This window comes from Schistocerca cancellata, chromosome 4 (genome assembly GCF_023864275.1).
Source record: "Schistocerca cancellata isolate TAMUIC-IGC-003103 chromosome 4, iqSchCanc2.1, whole genome shotgun sequence".
In the NCBI taxonomy this organism is placed as follows: domain Eukaryota; kingdom Metazoa; phylum Arthropoda; class Insecta; order Orthoptera; family Acrididae; genus Schistocerca; species Schistocerca cancellata.
In genome coordinates, this window is record NC_064629.1 from 729,603,137 (window position 1) to 729,630,033 (window position 26,897).

At 45.8% G+C, this 26,897-nt stretch overlaps 1 protein-coding gene across 1 annotated transcript in view; it reads left to right on the forward strand.

Annotated features, from left to right (window-relative positions):
• LOC126183713 (kunitz-type serine protease inhibitor dendrotoxin E-like) overlaps positions 1–26,897 on the forward strand; it is a 51,641-nt gene that overhangs the window by 5,913 nt on the left and 18,831 nt on the right. Inside the window, exons 2-3 of the mRNA XM_049925900.1 lie at positions 15,273–15,444; positions 23,199–23,261. Coding sequence (XP_049781857.1) covers positions 15,273–15,444; positions 23,199–23,238 — 212 coding nt within the window. The 3' untranslated portion in view covers positions 23,239–23,261. The remainder of the gene's footprint in view (positions 1–15,272; positions 15,445–23,198; positions 23,262–26,897) is intronic.

Below are 26,897 nucleotides of genomic sequence, written 5' to 3' on the forward strand. Positions count from 1 at the left end.
GTCGAACATTTTCTGTATTCAGAAAGGCCCATACAGGACCTGGGACATGCTGTCGTGCATTATCCTGCTGACATTAAAAGGGTTTCGCAGGGATCGAATGAAGGGTAGAGCCACGGGTCGTAACACATCTGAAATGTACCGTCCACTGTTCAAAGTGCCGTCAACGGTACAAGAGGTGACCGAGACGTGTAACCAATGGCACCCCATACCATCACGCCGGGTAATACGCCAGTATGGCGATGACGAATACGCGCTTCCAATGTGCGTTCACCGCGATGTCGCCAAACACGGATGCGACCATCATGATGCTGTAAACAGAACCTGGATTCATCCGAAAAAATGACGTTTTGCCATTCGTGCACCCAGGTTCGTCGTTGAGTACACCATCGCAGGCGCTTCTGTCTGTGATGCAGCGTCAAGGGTAACCGCAGCCATGGTCTCCGAGCTGATAGTCCATGCTGCTCCAAACGTCGTCGAACTGTTGGTGCAGATGGTTGTTGTCTTGCAAACGTCCCCATCTGTTGACTCAGGGATCGAGACGTGGCTACACGACCCGTTACAGCCATGCGGATAAGATGCCTGTCATATCGACTGCTAGTGATACGAGGCCGTTGGGATCCAGCACGGCGTTCCGTATTACCCTCCTGAACCCACCGATTCCATATTCTGCTAACAGTCATTGGATCTCGACCAACGCGAGCAGCAATGTCACGATACGATAAACCGCAATCGCGATAGGCTAGAATCCGACCTTTATCGAAGTCGGAAACCTGATGGTAGGCATTTCTCTTCCTTACACGAGGCATCACTCAACGTTTCACCAGGCAGCGCCTATCAACTGCTGTTTGTGTATGAGAAATCGGTTGGAAACTTCCCACATGTCAGCACGTTGTAGGTGTCGCCACCGGCGCCAACCTTGTGTGAATGCTCTGAAAAGCTAATCATTTGCATACCACAGCATCTTGTTCCCGTCGGTTAAATTTCGCGTCTGTAGCACGTCATCTTCGTGGTGTAGCAATTTTAATGGCCAGTAGTGTATATTCTTTGCCGCAGGAGTGCTTGATAATTTACACCTGTCATTGACTACTAAAGCATCACTTGATGCACTAATCAACAAAGTATTCTCTTGAAGTACATTTCCCTCTGAGACTTGAATAACTCTTTGGTCCTACTCGATGATGATGACTGCTTCAGCTGGGGCCACAAGCCGGCCGCTGTGGCCGAGCGATTCTAGGCGCTTCAGTCTGGAACCGCGCGACCGCTACGGTCGCAGGATCGAATCCTGCCTCGGGCATGGATGTGTGTGATGTCATTAAGTTAGTTAGGTTTAAGTAGTGCTAAGTTCTAGGGGACTGGTGACCTCAGATGTTAAGTCCCATAGTGCTCAGAGCCATTTGAACCATTTTGGGCCACGAACTAGGGCGGAGGACTTCCACACTCAGCTCTATATTGACCTCCGTGCGAGGGTGCTGTTGACTGAGAGACAGGACGTATCTTCTTCAGTGACTCCCATTTGTCGTTGCGGATTGCAGCGAGACATGGCTAATGTCTGTGGTATGAAGTGTGTTACTGGCTCTGGAGTGACGCCGCGATATTTGTACGATACCACATTCCTCTGCACCGTAGTCGTGTAGGGCCTACGCACGTGACGGCGGCGGGTGGAGGGGGGATTACTGAATGCGGACGGAGATGGTGTGGTGGGGAGGGTAGCTGCTGCTCGGTATTCACAGCGCGGCCGACCTGAAACACCGGCCGTAAAACCAGTCGAAGGGTGCATGTACGCATCTAGAAACGCAGACGCTGTGGTCGACTGGACGGTAAGAGGATCATCTGGACCAGGCTGACGGCGATGGAGTATTGGAAAGTCGGAAGTCCTATTTGGTGACAGATCATCGGCCTTTGACTGCTTTGTTCAAGACTGTGAAGCCTCTACCACCTCGGAAAAATTGCAACGTTGAGTTCTGACATTGTCTAATTATCAATATGAGTTGTTGTCGGGCCCACAGCCCAACATTCGAACTCTGACATGTTGTCCTGGTTGTCGGTCGGTGCCGACACAGCGTTTTGTTCCTGTGGGGAATCATGTTTTCAAATCGATTCTCAGGATTTTGAAACTCTTCAAAATTTTCCCTTTGATTTGCGGCGTATTGCCACTACCATAGCGAGGCCCACGAGAAAGACAGGCCGCGGCGCGTACGTCACGAAGGTAGTCCTGAACTCGCTCGCTCAGCTCAGCAGGCAAAATGCGTTTCTAAAGCTGTTAACTCGCAGCTGGGCGTGTAAGTGCTAAAGAGAATTGCATCTGCCTCTGGAATCTGTTATTATGAAGTCTCACTGATTAACAGTACTACAGCAAAATTTATTTTCAGATCAATACTCGATATAAATTGTATGACGGCTTGTTTATAGAATTTAGTCCCTTCTGCTTAACAGTACTCATTACATGCTGGAAGTGGTGCCTAATGCAACTGATAATCATTTTAGCATGATTTTACTGTACGCCATAATAGCGGATTCCAGTAGAAGATTTAGTTTTCGTTTGTACGGACACGCCTATTTACGAGTTAGCAGGTGTAGAAACGTAGTTTGTCTGCTGATTTGAGCGAGCGAACGAGCGAGCGCAGGACTACCTTCGTGACGTACGCGCCGCGGAATGTCTTTCTCGTAGGCCTCGTACCACAGCTTCTGACGCAATTTTGCAGGTTGTTTTGCGATGTGTGTGCCATGGGTGGCTACGCTAGGCACCACAGTGGGAGGTGCCCACCGCGACTAGCGGAGAGACGGCTGCGACTGCACGTGAGGACTCAGCGACGTGCTGCTCTGTGGACAACCATTCTGCGGCAGATTCACTGACAAACTTGTTCGAGCGGCGCAGCTGGTTTTGGTGGCGCCGCAGTAGCCGGGTAGAACCGTGCACGACGTAAGATGCGCGTCCGGTTGCTCTACTGTTTTTTTCCAAAGACTTGGTATAACACTTCATCCTGCAGCTTTGTCCGACGTTGCGAAACAAATAATTGTTTCCGCAGCGGCAGCAGAAGATGCAACAGGGTGCGGTGCCTTCTACCGTGTAACAATTCTGCCGGCGACTTCCCGTCACGCGGGAAGGAGCGGTAGCAGGATAGAAAAATTTTCATTGCCTGTTCATCTACATCTACATCTATATTTATACTCCGCAAGCCACCCAACGGTGTGTGGCGGAGGGCACTTTACGTGCCACTGTCATTATCTCCCTTTCCTGTTCCAGTCGCGTATGGTTCGCGGGAAGAACGACTGTCTGAAAGCCTCTGTGCGCGCTCTAATCTCTCTAATTTTACATTCGTGATCTCCTCGGGAGGTATAAGTAGGGGGAAGCAATATATTCGATACCTCATCCAGAAACGCACCCTCTCGAAACCTGGCGAGCAAGCTACACCGCGATGCAGAGCGCCTCTCTTGCAGGGTCTGCCACTTGAGTTTGTTAAACATCTCCGTAACGCTATCACGGTTACCAAATAACCCTGTGACGAAACGCGCCGCTCTTCTTTGGATCTTCTCTATCTCCCCCGTCAACCCGATCTGGTACGGATCCCACACTGATGAGCAATACTCAAGTATAGGTCGAACGAGTGTTTTGTAAGCCACCTCCTTTGTTGATGGACTACATTTTCTGAGGACTCTCCCAATGAATCTCAACCTGGTACCCGCCTTACCAACAATTAATTTTATATGATCATTCCACTTCAAACCGTTTCGCACGCATACTCCCAGATATTTTACAGAAGTAACTGCTACCAGTGTTTGTTCCGCTATCATATAATCATACAATAAAGGATCCTTCTTTCTATGTATTCGCAATACATTACATTTGTCTATGTTAAGGGTCAGTTGCCACTCCCTGCACCAAGTGCCTATCCGCTGCAGATCTTCCTGCATTTCGCTACAATTTTCTAATGCTGCAACTTCTCTGTATACTACATACTACATACTACATACTACATACTATACCCGTGTATAGAAAGGAACGGAGTTTCTCCGGGTGACTTTTGAATGTCCGAACGAACCGTTCAGCCTCACCGTATGACTGTGGGTGGAAAGGAGCAGTGGTCACATAGCGCACGCCATTGGCCGTACAAAAGTATTGGAAATCAGTTGACGTGAATTGTGATCCATTATCAGAGATAATGACCTCTAGAAGACCTTCAAGACGAAAAATAGAAGCCAAATCGGATATCGTACTTGCAGTAGTGGTGGGTGTTATTGAGACAACGAAAGGAAACTTACTGTAAGCTTCTACCAATTAATAACAACCATCGTGTGTTCCAGAATGCACCGCGAAATCAATATGAATGCGTTGCCACGGACGTGGCCACTCAGAAAATGCGTTGCGGCGGAACTGACTGATTTTCCGCTCAAACTTTGCTACGAGCGGTCATGTGTTCAGTCTGGGCGTCCAAGTACAATGACAACGGGCGAGTTGCTTTGTGCGAACTACGCCCAATGACCTTTCTGTAATAAAGACAAGACTTCCCGCTGTGGGGATCGAGGAACCACAGCACGCGCATCGTCGTTTTCTGTGTGCAACAGCAGAATTCCTGATCACGTGGAAAGCGCGTGACGATGCAAGAAGTAGCGACGCGCCCCTGGCTAGGGAATTTCTTCGAAACAGCGTAGCCAGCCATGGCGCACTCATCGCAAAACGACCTGCAAAACTGCGTCAGAAGCTGTGGTAGTGGCAATACGCCGCAAATCAAAAGGAAAAGTTTGAAGAGTTTCAAAATCCTGAGAATCGATTTGAAACGTGATTCCTCAAACGAACCAAACGCTGTGTCGGCACCTACCGACAACCAAGACAACATGTCAGAGTTCGAATGTTGGGCTGTGGGCCTGACAACAACTCATATTGATAACTGGACAATGTCAGAGCTCAACTTTGCAATTTTTCCGAGGTGGTACAGGATTCACAGTCCTGAACAAAGCCGTCAAAGGCCGATGATTTGTCACCAAATAGAACTTCGGACTTTCCAATACTGGTGGAATTTAGTAACACCGTAGATAATGGAGAGAGCCACTTTTATAGCTGACTGTAGTTACACTGCGCTTTGTTGAGCATTTTTAAGGCAGAAACAATAGGTCTCTCAGAAGAACCAATCTTATGGGAGACCACTGCCCTGATCCTATAAACAGATGCATTCACAGCTAACATGATAGGCTTAGCTGGGTCAAATTGAATCAAACATATACGACTTGACAATGCGTCTTTCATGTGTTGAAATGCATTCTGACATTCTTTGGACAATTCAAAACGAACATTTTTCCAGTGTAGCCGGTTAAGCGGAACAGCAATTTGCACAGCATTAGCAATAAATTTGATACAATAGGTAAGCTTCCCCATGTCTGTTTGGAGCTCCTTAATGTTGTGGGACACCGACAGATCTTTAATAGCAGCCAAGTGCGAAGTAGTAGGATGTATACCCTGAGCATTTATTACGTCACCCAAACAGTTCAGTTCTTCCTGGAAGAAGGAGCGCCGGCCGCGGTGGCCGTGCGGTTCTAGGCGCTCCAGTCCGGAGCCGCGCTGTTGCTACGGTCGCAGGTACGAATCCTGCCTCGGGCATGGGTGTATGTGATGTCCTTAGGTTAGTTAGGTTTAAGTAGTTCTAAGTTGTAGGGGACTGATGACCACATCAGTTGAGTCCCATAGTGCTCAGAGCCATTTGAACCATTTTTGAAGAAGGAGCGCTTTTCCTTGTTGCAGATTAAGCAACCAGCAGAAAGAACTTGAAACTAAATTTACTAAATGTTTAGCAGGTCTATAACCCGTGACGACAATATCGTATAAATAGTTTGTACAAGAAGGTACTTTTGCAGTTAATTGTTCCAGGGACTGTTGACAAATTGCAAGGCCTGAAGCACTTCCAAACAGAAGTCTTTGAAACTGGCACAAACCTAAGAGAGTATTTAGTACGATGTGTTGCATGGACTATTCATCCAGCGGTAATTGTACTTACGCCTCTCGCAAATCAGTTTTCGAAAAGTATTTGCTCTGTCTCAGTCTGCCCATCAATTCCTCCGGACGTAGAAGACGGAAAGAATTCACTGTTGTTTATAGGTTTACCGTTGTCTTAAAGTCCGCACACAAACGTTTCCCACCTGAAAGCTTCTGCAGAATGACCAAGGGTGATGCTCATTGACTTGCAGAAACGCGTTGGAAAACCCCATTATCTTGTCATCTTTGCAATTCCTGAGCACTTGGCCAACATATTGCGTTGGGGTCAGGTCGTACGATCTTGTCACCTTTGCAGTTCCTGAGCAATTGGCCAACGTATTGCGTGGGAGATAGGTCGTACGCGAAAAAATCGTGTAACGTGCGCTTAAAAGTCTTTAGCACGTCCTATGCCTGGTGCAAATACTTCCTTGTACTTACTAAAAAAGGCAGAAATGTCAGCGTGAGGCACAGAAACACTGATTTGTAACACATTGTTCTCAATGCACAAACTGAACAGGTCAGATAAATGTAACCCAAAAATGTTTGCACTATACATGATGTAAAACACACTTTGTTACACCCTGAAAAGTTACTGGCTAACTTCACACGCCAAGAATTGGAATCTCTTGTCTATAATAGGCAGAAAGAATAGAGGTAGGCTGCTGTAGTCGTGGGCTAGTGATTGTGTCATAAGTGTCTTTATTTGTCAGGAAAACATAAGCACCAGTGTGTTCTTTAAATTTTCCACTTGAAATGAACATAAAGTTTGTTTATCACCTGGTGCACTGCAGTAGGAGATTTCCACAACGCGGAAGTGCTGCTTCGGCTCGCGGCCTGAGTGAATGGCGTGGCCCGTTCTGTATGCACCCGTTGACAGCGTAGCTGAAGTCACCATGCGCTCCACTACGGTAGCTGTTGTCTTGGCCTTGCTTGCTCCCAACCACATTGAATGAATGCGCTACGACAAGTAGAATCTTTCCTATCATGTTTAAAAAAGCGCTGGGGACATGATTTTCTCCATGAGTGTTGTAACACACACCGTGTGCAATGAGACTGAAAATTTTTCCTTCCACTGTTCTTATTGTTTCTCTGAGCTCTATTCTTAATGACTTGAACACTGTTCTGTATATGAGACTGAGTGCCTGGTGCACTACAAACAACTGAAATCCATGAAGCCTCAAAGTCAACTTCTGCTGCGTCATAAATTGTTTGAGATTGCTCTATATCTAGCTAGAACTGTTTTTAAATCAAGGTTTGGCAGTTTTAGAACTGCAAATGGCTCTGAGAACTATGGGACTTAACAGCTGAGGTCATCAGTCCCCTCTAGCTGTTCTAGGCGCTTCAGTCTGGAACTGTGCGACCGCTACGGTCGCAGGTTCGAATCATGCGTCGGGCACGGATGTGTGTGGTGTCCTTAGGTTAGTTAGCTTTAAGTAGTTCTAAGTTCTAGCGGACTGGTGACCCTAGATGTTAAGTCCCATAGTGCTCAAAGCCATTTGAACCATTTTTTTCATCAGTCCCTTAGAACTTAGAACTACTTAAACCTATCAAACCTAAGGACATCACACACATCCATGCCAGAGGCAGGATTCGAACCTGCGACCGTATCGGTCGCGCGGTTCCAGACTGAAGCGCCTAGAACCGCTCGGCCACAGCGGCCGGCTTAGAATTGAAGCAGGAATGTGTGTACCAGATACATTCTGTTCGATAGAGTCACATAACATGACTTCATTATAGTTATTTCCACATGCTCACTTAAACGTGCAATGCCTAGTGAGACTCAGAGTTTTTCTATCTACTGTTTGACAGACTGAGCAGGTTACTGCTTCAGAAGAAAAAAAATTAAACCATGCAGCTGCTACATGGATCTGACTATCAAAGTGATCATGCAACAGTTTCACAAGACTGTCGTACTTGACTTTCTGAAGAACAGTTGCGACACATAATTTGACGTAGAGGTGATACACATTGGGACCAACGGTGGACAAAAAGTAAGCACAGCACGCCATACCTGATAGTTTGTAGGCGGCGAAGTGTACCTGTAATTGCACCATTTTGTGTGACCATTCTTTGTCTTTGCTGTGGTTTGGGAAAAATTTAGGAGCATCTACCGACGGCGGTGCTGCTTGCTTGTTCAGTAAACACATCAATCGGCTAACAGTGAGCAGTAGGCGTTTCTGCTGCGCCCGAAGCTGTGCTGTCGGTTAGAGACATTTCCTTTGGCGGCTCAGACATGGTGAAATGTAGTAGGACGTTCATTAACACAACAGAACAAAAACAGAGCAACAGCCAGAAAAACGTGCACAACTCGCACACAGGGCAACGAAAGAAGAGCAAGTTAAGTCCCAGTTCTTGGCACCATTTGTTATGACCGTATGAAACTACAATCCTCTGGCCATAACTGTGGGTTCTTTGATTGTTTTCTGATGTGAACTACAACATATTAAATATTAGTTCACTTTATTTTGACTGATAAAAAGATTTACTTAGCTTGATATAATCCCTTGCCACAGGAGTGCTTGATAATTTACAACTGTCATTGACTATTCAAGCATCACTTGATGCACTACTAATTAACAAAGTCTTCTCTTGAAGTGCCATGTTCGACATTTACAGAAGTACATTTCCATCTAAGACTTGAATAAATCCTTCGTCCTACTCGATGATGTTGACTTGTTCAGCTGATGTCACAAACTGGGATGATGGAGTGTTTCCATCCCCGACTTTATATTGACCTCTGTGCAAGGGCGCTGCTGTACTGAGAGAGAGGGTGTGTCTTCTTCAATCTGTCCCATTAGTCACTGAGGACTGCAGCGAGATATCGCTAATGACTGTGGTATCGATGTGCCGACTTCTGTGTGGCCCCACGATCTTTGGACGATATCACAACTCTGAATACTCTATTGCAATTGTATCATTACTTGACGATCTCTCCCGATCGCCCCATTATCTGTCTTCACTTCTTGTGTTTCGTATTTTCCAGTTTACCGATAAACGACTGCCGTCCATGCTGAAAAACGTAACCAGTCTTTGTTACATACACTGATGAGCCAAAAAATTATGGCAACTGCCTGTCTTGAGACTGAATGCCACTTGATGACACTGTGCGCAAATGACACTGTAAGAAAAGTATATAAACGGAGCAAAGACGAATGGTGAACAATTCTAGCGACGATACTGCCATCATATTGGGAAATTCACTGACATTAGCGACTTTAACAACGGGTAGTCCGCTCTTGGTAGCTGAGTTGTCAGTGCGACAGACTGTCAATCCTAAGGGCCCGGGTTCGATTCCCAGCTGGGTCGGAGATTTTCTCCGCTCAGGGACTGGGTGTTGTTTTGTGGTAATCATTATCATTTCATCCCCATCGACGCGCAAGTCTCCGAAGTGGCGTCAAATCGGAAGACTTGCACCCGGCGAACGGTCTACCCGGCGGGAGGCCCTAGCCACACGACATTTACATTTTACAGAGGGTAGGTTCTTATGTCTAGGTGAAATTGGTCAACTGCTTACGTGCTATTTTGTAACCATATGTGGTGATTGTTTGAAGAACAGTGAAACCACAAATAGGAGATGGGGTGTTGGACATCACTGAACATGGAGGTTGGAAGCATCCCCACTCTGTAATGCAAGATAGGCGGTGATCTTTGGAAGACCTGATAATAGAGTGCTGTGATGGCGCAGGCACAAGTGTTTCAGACCACACTGTTCAGTGAACATTATTGAACATGGGGATCTGCAGCAGGCGAACCATACGTGGTCCTATGTTGACCTAACGACACCATCAGTTACGGCTGCAGTGGGCATCGAGACTGAACCGTGAATCACTGGAAACGTGTCGCCTGGTGATATGAATCAAGTTTCTTGGTACACCAGATTGACGGTCGTGTCCAGATACACTGTCGTCCAGGAAGAAGGCTGCTCGAAACATACGCCGTGCCCTGGAAGAAAGTTGGCGGGCTTCCATGGGACCTGTCGTAGTAATCTAAGGTGCGGTCGTGGGCTAAGTGAACATTATTATGGACCACCTGCATCCATTTATGTTTGATATCTTCCCTGACGGCTACGGCATCTTCCAGTAGGATAACTGTCCACATCACAAAGCCACAATTATTCTACCGTGGTTTCAGGAGAATGATGGTGAACTCATGTTTTGGCCACCAAATTCACCTGATCTGAACCCAATGGAACATATGAAGGCATTCTGGAAAGTAATGCCTCCGAATTTTTAATGTGGAAACTCTTAAAGATTTTTAAATAAAACAGATTCTATCTTCGATAAGGATTAATTTATTATTAACTTTATTAAGAACTACATATTTATTCCTCATATCTACGTATTCAAAAATGGTCCAAATTGCTCTAAGCATATGGGACTTAACATCTGAGGTCATCAGTCCCCTAGACTTAGAACTACGTAAACCTAACTAACCTAAGGACATCACACACATCCATGTCCGAGGCAGGATTCGAACCTGCGACCGTAGCAGGCGCGTGGTTCCGGACTGAAGTGCCTAGAACCGCTCGGCCACAACGCCCAGCCGTACGTATTCATTTCTCAACATAGTCACGCTGGTGACGGGCACGCTTCTCCAACGAGAGACTAGTTTGTTAATACCATCACTGCACCATTTTTCTACATCTACATCTACATCCATACTCAGCAAGCCACCTGACGGTGTGTGGCGGAGGGTACCTTGAGTACCTCTATCGGTTCTCCCTTCTATTCCAGTCTCGTACTGTTCGTGGAAAGAAGGATTGTCGGTATGCCTCTGTGTGGGCTCTAATCTCTCTGATTTTATCTTCATGGTCACTTCGCGAGATATACGTAGGAGAGAGCAATATACTGCTAGACTCTTCGGTGAAGGTATGTTCTCGAAACTTCAACAAAAGCCCGTACCGAGCTACTGAGCGTCTCTCCTGCAGAGTCTTCCATTGTCCATCATCTATCATCTCCGTAACGCTTTCGCGATTACTAAATGATCCTGTAACGAAGCGCGCTGCTCTCCGTTGGATCTTCTCTATCTCTTCTATCAACCCTATCTGGTACGGATCCCACACTGCTGAGCAGTATTCAAGCACCGGGCGAACAAGCGTACTGTAACCTACTTCCTTTCTTTTCCGATTGCATTTCCTTAGGATTCTTCCAATGAATCTCAGTCTGGCACCTGCTTTACCGACGATCAACTTTATATGATCATTCCATTTTAAATCACTCCTAATGCGTACTCCCAGATAATTTATGGCATTAACTGCTTCCAGTTGCTGACCTGCTATATTGTAGCTAAATGATACGCGATCTTTCTTTCTATGTATTCGCAGCACATTACACTTGTCTACATTGAGATTCAATTGCCATTCCCTGCACCATGCGTCAATTCGCTGCAGATCCTCCTGCAAAAAGAAATGGCTCTGAGCACTATGGGACTTAACATCTGTGGTCATCAGTCCCCTAGAACTTAGAACTACTTAAACCTAACTAACCTAAGGACATCACACACATCCATGCCCGAGGCAGGATTCGAACCTGCGACCGTAGCAGTCGCGCGGTTCCGGACTGCGCGCCTAGAACCGCTAGACCACCGCGGCCGGCGATCCTCCTGCATTTCAGTACAAGCATTTTTTCAGTACAACTTTCATCGTCCGCAAAAAGCCTCAGTGAACTTCCGATGTCATCCACAAGGTCAATTATGTATATTGTGAATAGCAACGGTCCTACGACACTCCCCTGCGGCACACCTGAAATCACTCTTACTTCGGAAGACTTCTCTCCATTGAGAATGACATGTTGCGTTCTGTTATCTAGGAACTCTTCAATCCAATCACACAATTGGTCTGATAGTCCATATGCTCTTACTTCGTTCATTAAACGATTGTGGGGAACTGTATCGAACGCCTTGCGGAAGTCAAGAAACACGGCAACTACCTGTGAACCCGTGTCTATGGCCCTCTGAGTCTTGTGGACGAATAGCGCGAGCTGGGTTTCACACGACCGTCTTTTTCGAAACCCATGCTGATTCCTGCAGAGTAGATTTCTAGTCTCCAGAAAAGTCATTATACTCGAACATAATACGTGTTTCAAAATTCTACAACTGATCGACGTTAGAGATATGGGTGTATAGTTCTGCACATCTGTTTGACGTCCCTTCTTGAAAACGGAGATGACCTGTGCAGTTTTCCAGTCCTTTGGAACGCTACGCTCTTCTAGAGACCTACGGTACTCAGCTGCAAGAAGGGGGGCAAGTTCCTTCGCGTACTGTGTGTAAAATCGAACTGGTATCCCATCAGGTGCAGCGGCCTTTCCTCTTTTGAGCGATTTTTATTGCTTCTCTATCCCTCTGTCGTCTATTTCGATATCTACCATTTTGTCATCTGTGCGACAATCTAGAGAAGGAACTACAGTGCAGTCTTCCTCTGTGAAACAGCTTTGGAAAAAGACATTTAGTATTTCGGCCTTTAGTCTGTCATCCTCTGTTTCAGTACCATTTTGGTCACAGAGTGTCTGGACATTTTGTTTTGATCCACCTACCGCTTTGACATAAGACCAAAATTTCTTAGGAATTTCTGCCAAGTCAGTACATAGAACTTTACTTTCGAATTCATTGAACGCCTCTCGCATAGCCCTCCCCACACTACATTTCGCTTCGCGTAATTTTTGTTTGTCTGCAAGGCTTTGGGTATGTTTATGTTTGCTGTGAAGTTCTCTTTGCTTCCGCAGCAGTTTTCTAACTTGATGGTTGTACCACGGTGGCTCTTTTCCATCTCTTACGATCTTGCTTGGCACATACTCATCTAACGCATATTGTACGATGGTTTTGAACTTTGTCCACTGATGCTCAACACTACCTGTACTTGAGACAAAACTTTTGTGTTGAGCCGTCAGGTACTCTGAAATCTGCTTTTTGTCGCTTTTGCTAAACAGAAAAATCTTCCTACCTTTTTTAATATTTCTATTTACGGCTGAAACCATCGATGCAGTAACCGCTTTATGATCGCTGATTCCCTGTTCTGCGTTAACTGTTTCAAATAGTTCGGGTCTGTTTGTCACCAGAAGGTCTAATATGTTATCGCCTCGAGTCGGTTCTCTGTTTAACTGCTCAAGGTAGTTTTCAGATAAAGCACTTAAAAAAATTTCACTGGATTCTTTGTCTCTGCCACCCGTTATGAACGTTTGAGTCTCCCAGTCTATATCCGGCAAATTAAAATCTCCACCCAGAACTATAACATGTTGGGGAAATCTACTCGAAATATTTTCCAAATTATCCTTCAGGTGCTCGGCCACAACAGTTGCTGAGCCAGGGGGCCTATAGAGACATCCAATTACCATGTCTGAGCCTGCTTTAACCGTCACCTTCACCCAAATTATTTCACATTTCGGATCTCCGTCAATTTCCTTCGATACTATTGCACTTCTTATCGTTATAAACACGCCTCCCCCTTCATTGTCCATCCTGAGTTTAGGATTTCATTACTGTTTACGTCTGGTTTCAGCTAACTTTCTGTCCCTAGTACTATGTGGGCATTGGGACAGTTTATTAATGAGAGCAGTTCTGGGACCTTTCTGTAGACGCTCCTGCAGTTTACTATTAGCACATTAATATTGTTATTCCCTGTTGCACTTTGCCTACTCCTACCTTGCCCCGTCTCAGGAGGCGTCTTGTCGGGCCTAGCGAGGGAATTCTCTAACATAAGAAACCCAAATGTGCACTCCACACGTACTCCGCTACCCTTGTAGCCGCTTCCTGCGTGTAGTGCACGCCTGACCTATTCAGGGGGACCCTACATTTCTCCACCCGATAGCGGAGGTCGAGAAATTTGCATCCCAGATCTCCGCAGAATCATCTGAGCCTCTGGTTTAAGCCTTCTACTCGGCTCCAAACCAGAGGACCACGATCGGTTCTGGGAACGATACTACAAATAGTTAGCTCAGATTCCACCCCGCGAGCGAGGCTTTCCGCCTTCACCAATTCCGCCAACCGCCTGTACGAACTGAGGATGATCTCTGAACCCAGACGGCAGGAGTCATTGGTGCCGACATGAGCAAAAATTTGCAGTCGGGTGCACCCAGTGCTCTCTATCGCCGCCGGCAGGGCCTCCTCCCACATCTCGGATGAGACCCCCCAGCATGCAGACAGAGTGAACACTGGCCTTCTTCCACGACCTTTCCGCTATTTCCTTAAGGGGCTCCATCACCCGCCTAACGTTGGAGCTCCCAATAACCAATAAACCCCTCCCCCCGTGTGCCTGCTCGGACCTTGCTGAAGGAGCGGCCACATGTCCACTCACAGGCAGAGCGGGCGATGCCACACGGCCAGCCTCCACATGTTTGACATTGTTGACGGAACCACGACCTCACTTATGCTTGTATAGCTTCATCTCTATCAAATGAGGTCCTCGTCGGTGTTCTTTAAGTTTTGGACACAGATGAAAATCGGACGGGGCCAAGTCGGTACCGTATGGTGAATGATCGATGACCATAAACTCGAGCTGTCGCACTGTTACAGATGTCGCAGCGCTTGTGTGTGGTCTGGTATTGTCATGCTGAAGCATAGGGTGTTCCATATGTGGATGAACGTTTCGAATTCGTGTTTTGAATTTTCTGAGGGATTATAGCACAATGTTTCTCCCGCAACGACACAGTTACGTTACACACCGACATGTTGCACGTTACAATTCGGAGCCCTCTAGCGGCAGAGGGTTGCAACTTGCGTCAGTGAAGAAGGAAAGTCGACCGAGTAATATGTATGACATGTAATACGTCAATCGATATCGAGAACAGAATAAAAAGTTCGATGGTATTACTTTTTAGAACGCCCTCGTTTCTGGGACTCTATCTGGTCTCTCGTTGGGAGAAATGTATTCGTCGCCAGGGTGACTACGTTGAGAAACAAATGTGTAGACATGAAGATTAGAGATGTAGAATTTTAATAATGTTTGCTTTATTTAAAAACAAAAAAAAATGGGAGACATTACTTTTCGGCACGCTCTCTTATAGAGACAAGACACGACGCTATCGGACATGTTCCCTGTTTAGCTGTATCTGATGGCACAGGGGAAACAACAGCGAGCCCGTGCGTTGAGCCGGCCGGAGTGGCCGTGCGGTTCTAGGCGCTTCAGTCTGGAACCGCGTGACCGCTACGGTCGGAGGTTCGAATCCTGCCTCGGGCATGGATGTGTGTGATGTCCTTAGGTTAGTTAGGTTTAAGTAGTTCTGTTCTGGGGGACTGATGACCACAGATGTTAAGTCCCGTAGTGCTCAGAACCATTTCAACCGTGCGCTGAGATATGGTGTTGTGTGTTTGGCAGTGGAGGCGGAGGCGCGCGCGGAGCCCCGGCCACAGCCGGCCGGCCGGCCTGACTGCAGCCTGGAGGCGGCGCCCGGCCGCTGCCGCGGGCTCTTCCACAGCTTCTTCTGGAACGCCACCGCCCGCCGCTGCCAGCCCTTCATCTGGAGCGGCTGCGAAGGCAACTCCAACAGGTAACGCCCCCGCTATTCTTATCTGTAGCACTCAGTCTTTAGCATCGGTGCTCAGATCTCCATCGACAGAAATTCGGAAGTTGAAACTTCCTGGCAGATTAAAACTGTGTGCCTTTCGCGGGCAAGTGCTCTACCATTTGAGCTACCGAAGCACGACTCACGCCCGGTACTCACAGCTTTACTTCTGCCAGTACCTCGTCTCCTGCCTTCCAAACTTTACAGAAGCTCTCCTACAGTTTTAATCTGCCAGGAAGTTTCATATCAGCGCACACTCCGCTGCAGAGTGAAAATCTCATTCTGGAAACATCCCCCAGGCTGTGGCTAAGTCATGTCTCCGCAATATTCTTTCTTTCAGGAGTGCTAGTTCTGCAGGTTCGCAGGAGAGCTTCTGTAAAGTTTGGGAGGCAGGAGACGAGGTACTGGCAGAAGTAAAACTGTGAGTAGCGGGCGTGAGTCGTGCTTCGGTAGCTCAGATGGTAGAGCACTTGCCCGCGAAAGGCAAAGATCCCGAGTTCGAGTCTCGGTCGGGCACACAGTTTTAATCTGCCAGGAAGTTTCATATCAGCGCACACTCCGCTGCAGAGTGAAAATCTCATTCTGGAAGTCGGAAGTTGTTCAGTGATATTTTCCGAGAGACCCTCGGTCCCGATGGAGCGTTACGGGTAGCATTCATTTCACGCTAGGTGAGCACGCGTCATCACGAGTTTCACGAGTTGTCCTATCGACTGTTGTGTGCGTTCTGCATACATCGACTGTTGTGTGCGTCTTGAATCTGCACTGTTCATTGTTCTTAGTTGATTTACAACATGAAGGCAAAATTAAATGGAACTAGATGGTTTAATATTTCCAGCAACATTCGGAATTACTTCGAACTTCAGTTTCTCAGTTTAACGTTTCTGCCCACATGAATTATGTACAATCCATTGGCTTTTATAAAAATACGAAACACTTTAACTTCTCCCTATTTCACGTTTTTATCCACATGATTTATGCACGATTAATCGGACTAGAATATACCTTGACACTTTCGTTATGGTTATGATACCTTCATTCAGATATTCGTTATGTTCATGAAACACACAATCACATTCCACATTCTTTGGATTGCAGCTTAATAATTAATTATTTCACGTTTCTATCCACACGATTTATGCACGGTTCATCGATTTTTTTTTTAAATTGACTAAAAGCTTTTTTTTTTTACTTTCGTTATGGTTCTTTCGTTCAGACATTCATTGTGTTCCTGAAACACATAATACCATCCCAAATTGTTGGGATTATAGCTTAATAATTAATACAACTGGGATGAGCGTAACAGATAACTCCTTGTCACTTCGGTTGTACACATGTATTTACATTTAGCTTCGACGTTATCGGTACAACCGCAAAGATCGATATACGCACTCATGTAGTCGATTTAGGTTATTTACGTCACGATGACGTAGTGTTACGTCACTCTGACGTAGGGTTCTCCTCACCTAGCGTGAGATGAATGCTACCCGAGCGTTATGGGCAGGGTAGCCAGGTGTCCAGTTTTAGTCAGACATGTCCTGGTTTTTTTGTCATGTACCAGCCCAACTTGCCCGGCTTTTATTAGGCTGTCTAGCAATGAAATAGAGAACGCACAACTAACGCCCGTTTCAAGCTAATGGCGTAAGTGCGAGGAATGAGTACACGGAGGAATAAGGAGATATAACGTAAGGTAGGTTGGTTGGTTGGTTGATTCGGGGAAGGGGACCAAACAGCGAGGCCATCGCTCCCATCGGGTTAGGGGAGGACGGGGAAGGAAGTCGGCCGTGCCCTTTCAAAGGGACCATCCCGGCATTTACCTGAAGCGATTTAGGGAAATCACCGAAAACCTAAAGCAGGACGGCCGAACGCGGGCTTGGACCATTGTCAAAAATGGTTCAAATGGCTCTGAGCACTATGGGACTTAACATCTGAGGTCATCAGTCCCCTAGACTTAGAACTACTTAAACCTAACTAACCTAAGGACATCACACACATGCATACCCGAGGCAGGATTCGAACCTGCGATCGTAGCAGTAGCGCGGTTCCGGACTGAAGGGCCTAGAACCGCTCGGTTACAGAAATCCAGCAAATCGTTGTCCTCACGAATGCGTGTCCAGGTTGCAAGGGGGACAGAGGCAGGGGTTGCAGTTCAAGATCTGTCGACTGTTGCACGTCAGACTAGTTGGCGGTAGAGAGGCTCTAGCTGACGGTCAACGCGTCGCAATATATCATTTCGCGCCATCTTCAACCACAAGAATCTCAGTAGGCTGCCGTCGATCGTCACTGCGGTGCACACCCTAACATCCAAATCCTCCTGCCACCAAAAGACTGAGGTGGAGGCCTCACTACCAAATTGTCTTCACTTCGGTTTATCTGAAAATGGCTCTTAATAACCCATTCACTCTTCGCCGTGAGTAAAATTCTTCTGAGTAGTTGACCTCACTATCAATGTGTAAAGCTCTCCCCAAGCGGTTCTAGGCGCTACAGTCTGGAACCGCGCGACCGCTAAGGTCGCAGGTTCGAATCCTGCCCGCAGTGGTTAGCACACTGGACTCGCATTCGGGAGGATGACGGTTCAATCCCGTCTCCGGCCATCCTGATTTAGGTTTTCCGTGATTTCCCTAAATCGCTTCAGGCAAATGCCGGGATGGTTCCTTTGAAAGGGCACGGCCGATTTCCTTCCCCATCCTTCCCTCACCCGAGCTTGCGCTCCGTCTCTAATGACCTCGTTGTCGACGGGACGTTAAACACTAATCTCCTCCTCCTCCGAATCCTGCCTCGGGCATGGATGTGTGTGATGTCCTTAGGTTAGTTATGTTTAAGTAGTTCTAAGTTCTAGGGGACTGGTGACCGCAGAAGTTGCGTCCCATAGTGCTCAGAGCCATTTGAACCATTTTTTTGATTAACTTGTCAGGCCATTCGGGTTATTTGCGGTAATACAGTACTCTAACATGTATAATGTGGCAAATGTTTTTAGTTAGCTTAAGAAAAAGTGTTCTGGAAACAATATATAGCGACGCATTCAAGGACGGGTAGTTTCGATTCAGATGGCTCCACAAATTATGAGGAAAAAATCTCCCTTTCTTCCATTTCCACAATCACCAGTAACATATCTCGTGGTATAAGTAATGACCAGCGTATTCCGAGCACTACAGATACACATTTCACTAATCATCCGGGAGAAGGCTATGACAAATAACCCCCACAAGAACAATCCTAAGAAAACAATGTGGGCATTTTTAATCAAACAGTAGTTTTAGTTCCAATTTGAGTTAATCCCTCAACCCGTTTCGATTAGCGACTGCTAATTATCAGGTTACATAAAAGTTGTACCCAAGACGATTGGCACCTGTATGAAGACCACGACCTAGTCGTTTCACCACTCTCTTCTATTTGAGAGATATTTCCAATGAGCCTAACGTCGAGCCTGCTTTCTTTTCTTCCTTGCGTTGTAGTCAAATACTTCCGACGAGAGAAGGTCGTACTGTGAAAATTTCTCATTATGTAGCAGGAAGCAGAAAGCGCACACTTCACAATGTACGAAAATTGCGTGGCAAGCGGCGAACACTGATTAAAAGAAATAGCCGATTTCCGTCAGTATTCATGTGTTCGGAGAGAGTAAGAATTATATTAATAAAATACTGTGACACGTAGTGGACTAAGATATACAAGAAAGTACTTCTGCTTGTAGAAACTCACAGATCAACAGTAAATTCGAGTAGAAGAAAGGAGGTTAGAGCTTAACGTCCCGTCTGCGCCGATGTCATTAGCGACAGAGCACTAGCTCACGTGGAAATGGATAGGGAAAAATTCGGCCATGACATTGTTGAAGCAATCACCTCTAGGAAATTAGGAGAACCTAAATCTGATTTGGGTATTTGATGGAGGTATTCGTCTTGCTCTTCCCGAAAGCGAGTCTAGTTTCCGCACTCTGCGCCAATTCAAGTTGGAGTGGTGCGTGGGGAGGGCGGGGGAATGGATAGCAAACACTAAAGGTAACAGTACTATCATCATCTCGAAGAGTTTAACCTTCAGTCGACACCGAGATGATTTCAGATGGAACAGAAGGCTATGTTGGTAGAAGCCGCGTAGGAAACACCCGCGTGTTTATTAACGAAACCTGCTTCCACTGAGCACTAGGACAGCATCTGAAGGATTTTGAAACATAGATTGTGTTCAGATATTACGAAATACCTTTATGGAAATGACATATTGTGACACAACCAGCACACATTCAGAAAATATGGCTATTGTGAAACGGCATTGGCTCTTTATTCACATAAAGTAATGAGTACTATCAACAGAAGGTCTCAAGTTTATTGCGTATTTTTAGATTTCTAGAAGACAACGCTCTTCACAAGTGGCTTCTAATCAAATGCGTGCCTGTGTATCGTCTCAACTGTACGACTAGATGGTTAACCTTCTGTCATAAAGATCACAGTTCGTTGTAATTGACGGGAAGTCCTCTAATGAAACAGATGTAATTTTTGAGGTTCCCGGAGGAATTGTTATGGGCCCTCTAGTGCTGTTAATCTACTGAAATTAAACGAGTTAGGAGACAATTTCAGTAGTCCTCTTAGATTGTTAGTTGTTGTTTATCGTCTAGTAAAGTCTTCAGAAGATCAAATCAAAGTGTAAAATGATTTCGACAAGATATTTGTATGGCGCGAAAAGTGACAATTGACCCTAAACAAAAAGCGTGAGGTCCTCCACACGAGTATTAAAAAAATCGGTTAAATTATGATTACAGGATAAATCACACAAATTTAAAAGTTGTCGGCTCAACTATTACGAACGATTAAAACTGGAACCATCACATATAAAATGGGGAAGGCGAACCAAAGACTGCGTTTTATTGGCAGAGCACTTAGTAGATGGAACAAACCCACTAAAGAGACAGTCTACATTACGGTTTTACGTCCTCTTTTGGAGTATAGCTGTGTGGTGTGGAATCGTTATCAGATTGGATTGATGGAGGAAAACGAAAAAGTTCAAAGAAGGGCAGCTCGTTTTGTATTATCGCGAAATATGGGGGAGAATGTCTAAGATATACGAGAGCTGGGGTTGCAGTCAATAAAACAAAGGCCTTTTCCGCTGCGGTGAGATCTTTACACCGAATTTTAGTTATCAGTTTTCTCCTTCGAATGTGTGAATATTTTATTGATTTTCATAGGGAAAAATGACCACCGTAATAAAATAAAACAAAGCTCGCACAAGGTGTTCATTTTACTCAAGTGCTATTCAGGAATGGAAAGGTCGAGAAATAGCCTGAATATCGGTCTATGAACCCTCTGACAACACTTAAGTGTGAACTGCAAAGTAGTAATGTAGACGTAGATGAATTGTTGAACCCACACAGCGGTGATATTAGTGTATATTATGTTTCTAGCGTGTGGATGTTACCCTAGCCACCTTCAATAGAAACAAACGAAGCAGAAATGATGACTGGGAAATGACTGACGTAACATGGGAGAAGCGCCACTGCACAAACTTACGTCGCGATCATGTCAGATGGCTATGTATCAGTGAGGAAACTCAGGACTCTTGAGTCTCATTAAGATTGTCACAGAGACTCTTTACAGCAGCGTCGTATTGTTACAAAATACTAAATCAGCTGTGAGAGCCCAATGTTATCTCCTTGACTGTCTTGCAGTACCACCCATTGTCGTCGAAGACGTCTAGTGCCACCATATATGGAGAGGCTTTACGGCCTCGAGACCTTCCGGCGCATTTACGGTATCATAAACCTCCGTGGCACAATGCCTCGTTGCAACGCTTCCTCAGTCGCTGCAAAAGGACGACCTGCCTCCTATTAAATTCTTGCCTCGTGGGCGTAAAGAACTCTTCACTGTTAGTAGCACAGTCTGTTGTACCTTCCAGGTCCAACTTTACATCTAGGTCAATACTCTGCAGTTCACACTTAAGTGCCTGGCAGAGGGTTCTTCGAACCTCCTTCAGACTATTTCTCTACAGTTCGACTCTCGAACAGCGCGCTGGGAAAATGAACACTTAAATCTGTCTATACGAGCTCTGATTTTTCTTATATTTATTTCGATGATCCCTTCTCCCTAGGTAGGTTGGAGACAGTAAAATATTTTCACATTCAGAGAAGAAAGTTGGTGATTGAAATTTCTTGAAAATATCTCCTCACAACTGAAATGCCTTTGTTTTAACGATTGCCGCTCCATCTCGTTTATAATATCCGTGACGCTTGCTCCTCTATTTAGCAATAATACAAAACGAGTTGCCTCTCTTTGGTCTTTTTCTATCTCCTCCGTCAGGCCCATCTGGAAAGGGTCTCACACCGCGCAGCAGTACTCTAACAGAGGATGAACAAGAATAGTGTAGGTAGTTTCTTTAGTAGACCTGTTGCATCTTGTAAGTGTCCTTCCAATAAAACGTGGTTGTTGGTTTTCCTTCTTTACCACATTATCTATGTGATCGTTCCAACTTAAGTTACTCATAGTTGTAATTCCCACGTATTTAGTTGAATTGATAGCCTTTAAAATTGTGTGTTATATCGTGTAACCGAAATTTAACGGATTTCTCTTCGTACTCATGTGGATGACCTCACATTCTCCCTTATTCAGAGACAATTGCCACTTCTCGCCCCGTACAGATATAGTGTCTACGTCCTTTTCAATTGGTTTTGATCTTCTGATGACTCTACCAGACGACAAATGACAGTATCATCTGCAAACAGTCTAAAGGAGCTGCTCAGATTGTCTCCTAAATTGTATCTATAGATTAGGAACAGCAGAGATCTTCCTTGGGAAATTCCGGATGTCGCTTATGTTTTACTCGATGATTTCCGTTGATTACTATGTAGTATGACCTTCCTGAAAGGAAATTACAAATCCAGTCGCACAACTGAAGTGATATTCCATAGGCACGCTATTTGCTTAGACGTATTTTGTGATAAACGGTGTCAAAAGCCTTCCGGAAGTTTAGAATTATGGAATCAATCTGAGATCCCTTCTCAATAGCACTTATTACTTCGTGCGAATAAAAAGCTAGTTGTGTTTCACAAGAACGGTATTTTCTTAATTAGTGCTGACTGTGTGTCAATATATATCTGCATTTTCTTTTCCATGGTGTTTACCACGTCCAGTACTCTATTTTATTAGAAATATTTTGTGAGAAACGGTGTCAAAGGCCTTCCGGAAATCTGGAAATATGGAATAAGTTTGAGATCTCCAGTCGATAGCACTCATTACTAAGTGCGAATAAAGAGCTGGTCGTGTTTCACAAGGACGATATTTTCTGAATCCGTGATGGTTATGTGCCAGCATTATATCTGCATTCTCTTTTCCCGAGAGTTTGTCGCGTCTAGTAGGAGTCTGCTTTTTCAGGATTTTACACATTTTATATTATTATTTAACTTTGTAGCCGGGTGCCTTTCTTCTAAGGGAAGAAATCGTGCGTGCCACCTGTCTGCGAATCGGGGACAGTCAAAAATTTACCTAAACGATCGTGAGAAACCGCATAAAAATCACACTGAAGCTCCCTGGTATACTAGCCTACGGCCGTCAATCCGTCTTGCGGACTCCATCCGGGTTTCGCTTACCTCTCTGTCTGACTGCGCGTTACGATCTGCGAGCAGCTCAACGTTGTATCTGCATTACTCTATAAATATACCCATTGTCCGAAAACCTGTAGGTCTGTAGAGAGATCAGGCTCATGCTGTGGAGTGGAGCAGCAGTCTATGGGAAGAGTTCTAGTCAGCTTCTTGTGTGTTGCAGGTTCGACAGTGAAGAAGACTGCCGCCACGCTTGCGCATGAATGCAACGACGTCCCTTCCCAAGGTAAACTTGTGAATCATTACTTGCTGCTCATTTGCTTTTGCTCTTCTCTGTGCTGTTCAGTCTTATATTTCACGGCCTCTTAGAATCTTCAGCTATAATATGGCAGGGGTTACTGAGAAAAGTTGCTCATTAACGAACACTGCTGGACAGAAAAATGTATTACGAGGGTCACTCCAAAAGAAATGCACACTATTTTTGTAAAAATACAGTTTTAATTCTACATGGGTGAAAGTTTTACAGTGTGTAGATACAGCCTTCCCGCTTGTTTTCAAACTTAGTTCAACCTGTTCCCGTGAGTGGCGCCGTCCCAGCATGTCTTTAAGATGGCTGCTACACTTGACGTTCGTCAGAAGCAACGTGCTGTCATAGAATTCCTATACTGTGAAAACGAGACAGTGGGAAACATCCTCAAGAGGTTGAAAAAGGTGTATGCAGGTGCTGCTGTCGATCGCAGTACAGTTAGTTGGTGGGCAAGCACGTTACGTGATAAAAGCGGTCACGGTAATATTGGGGATTGTCCTTGCAGTGGCAGGCCTCGTACTGCACACACTCCAGACAATGTGCAGAGAGTTAACGAATTGGTGACTGCTGACAGACGCATCACATTGAACGAATTGTCACACTACGTTGGGATAGGGGAAGGAAGTGTTTGCAGAATGCTGAAAGTGTTGGCGTTAAAAAAGGTTTGTGACAGGTGGTTTCCCAGGATGTTGACAGTGGCTCACATAGAAACAAGATAAACGGTACGCAGCGAACTTTTGGAACAGTAAGAGAATGGTGGAGATGAATTTCTTGGAAGAATTGTGACAGGTGATGAAACATGGCTCCATCATTTTTCACCAGAGACGAAGGGGCAATCAGTGGAGTGGCATCATGCAAATTCAGCCAAGAATAAAAAATTCAAAACCACACCTTCTGCTGGAAAAGTTATGGCTACGGTGATTTTCGATTCCGAAGGAGCCTTGCTTGTGGACGTCATGCCAAGTGGAACCATCATAAATTCTGATGCATATGTGACGACGCTGAAGAAACTTCAAGTTCGAGTGAGTCGTGTTCGACCATATCGGCAAAAGTAGGATGTTTTGCTGTTGCACGACAATGCACGGCCACATATCAGTCAAAAAACCATGGAAGCGATCACAAAACTCGGATGGAAAACACTGAAACACCCGCCTTACAGTCCTGACCTGGCTCCACGTGACTATCATCTCTTTGGGAAACTGAAAGACTCTCTTCGTGGAACAAGGTCTGAAGATGATGACTCTCTTGTGCACGCTGCCAAACAGTGGCTCCAACAGGTTGGTCCAGAATTTTACCGTGCGGATATATAGGCGCTGGTTCCAAGATGGCGTAAGGCAGTTGACAGGGATGTAAATTATGTGGAGAAATGAAAATATTGTTCCTAAAGGTTGTGTCTACACACTTAAAACTTTCAAACATGTAGAATAAAAGATGGATAAAAAAAATAGTGTGCATTTCTTTTTGAGTGACCCTCGTATAAAGAAATCATCAGAAAAAAGTGTAATATTTAAGCCGTATATAACTAATGCTTATACAAACCAAATTCTCAGACTAATACAATTCCGTTACTGCTAACAAATACCGGATACCTAAACGCTGGTCCGATCTGAAACAAGACCTTTCCAAGCATAATGTAATTCCTATGGGCACCGTAGATGTTTGCCTTCTCATCTTTAGATCAAAAGGATTCTAAAAGTTTGATACAGATCTGTTACAAAGATAAAATTTAAAATTATCCATTGTCGGCTGTGGCATTCCGTCGAACGGTAGCCAAAGCTGCGGAATTCGTTCAATAATAGAATCGGGAACTGATCAGTTCACGCGAATGTAAAATGTTCACGCATAGTTTCAAATGACGCAAAGATGCTCTCTTCCGCACATCAGTCTGTTGAAATAAGCGTACGTTATTGACTTGTATACAGGGTGTTTCCATGAGAGCATGCAAAACTTAACGGGACATAGAGGATGCTCCACGGAACAATTTGAGGCAGGGAACCTTGGGTCGGAGAAGCCAGCTTACGGAGATAATAGGAATAAAATCACACTACTGTGTACCTTTTTATTTACGTTAGTTACCGTCATTGACTAAATACTATATCTTACAAAATGTGCTGAAACTGACGGCCATCACCCTCAATGCAAGCGTGACATCAGCGAAGAAGACTGTGACGCACCCTGACAAATATCCCTGGTGTGTTTCGAATCACATCACAGGCAGCTACAATTCTGGCAACTACTTCCACCTCTGTATCCACAGGCGTCTAATACACAAGTGACTTTAGATATCCCCATAGGGAATGATGAAGGGGATTCAGGTCAGGTGATCTCGCAGGCCATGGAATAGGACCTCTCCTTCCAATCCAGCGGCCAGGAAATACAGCACTGAAATGGTTGCGGACATTGACACTGAAGTGAGACGGTGCACCGTCATGCTGTATCTACATCCTCTCACGAACAGCCAAGAGACAATGTAAATACGATGCAACAGAGGCACCTTATGGATAAGTAAAGTAAACGAATCCTGCAACATAACGTCCCAGTTACCAGGCTCGTCCTCCTTGTTTCCTTGCAGGAAATAATGAATGTATATGTAAATAAACAGCACATAACGTGTAAACTTGTACTCATGTTAGTTGTAAATAAGCTGGAAAGCAGTAATGCTAGACAAAGCGGTAGACAAGTTTACTTCCATATCTCCTTAAGTCGACTTCTCCAATCACAGGTTCCCTACCTCGAATTGTTCAGTGGACCATTCTGTATGTCCTTTTACATTTCTGCACACTCTTGCGGAAACACCCTGTACAAAGGAATCGCACATTCTACGTATATGTTCTTACATACACTCCTGGAAATGGAAAAAAGAACACATTGACACCGGTGTGTCAGACCCACCATACTTGCTCCGGACACTGCGAGAGGGCTGTACAAGCAATGATCACACGCACGGCACAGCGGACACACCAGGAACCGCGGTGTTGGCCGTCGAATGGCGCTAGCTGCGCAGCATTTGTGCACCGCCGCCGTCAGTGTCAGCCAGTTTGCCGTGGCATACGGAGCTCCATCGTAGTCTTTAACACTGGTAGCATGCCGCGACAGCGTGGACGTGAACCGTATGTACAGTTGACGGACTTTGAGCGAGGGCGTATAGTGGGCATGCGGGAGGCCGGGTGGACGTACCGCCGAATTGCTCAACACGTGGGGCGTGAGGTCTCCACAGTACATCGATGTTGTCGCCAGTGGTCGGCGGAAGGTGCACGTGCCCGTCGACCTGGGACCGGACCGCAGCGACGCACAGATGCACGCCAAGACCGTAGGATCCTACGCAGTGCCGTAGGGGACCGCACCGCCACTTCCCAGCAAATTAGGGACACTGTTGCTCCTGGGGTATCGGCGAGGACCATTCGCAACCGTCTCCATGAAGCTGGGCTACGGTCCCGCACACCGTTAGGCCGTCTTCCGCTCACGCCCCAACATCGTGCAGCCCGCCTCCAGTGGTGTCGCGACAGGCGTGAATGGAGGGACGAATGGAGACGTGTCGTCTTCAGCGATGAGAGTCGCTTCTGCCTTGGTGCCAATGATGGTCGTATGCGTGTTTGGCGCCGTGCAGGTGAGCGC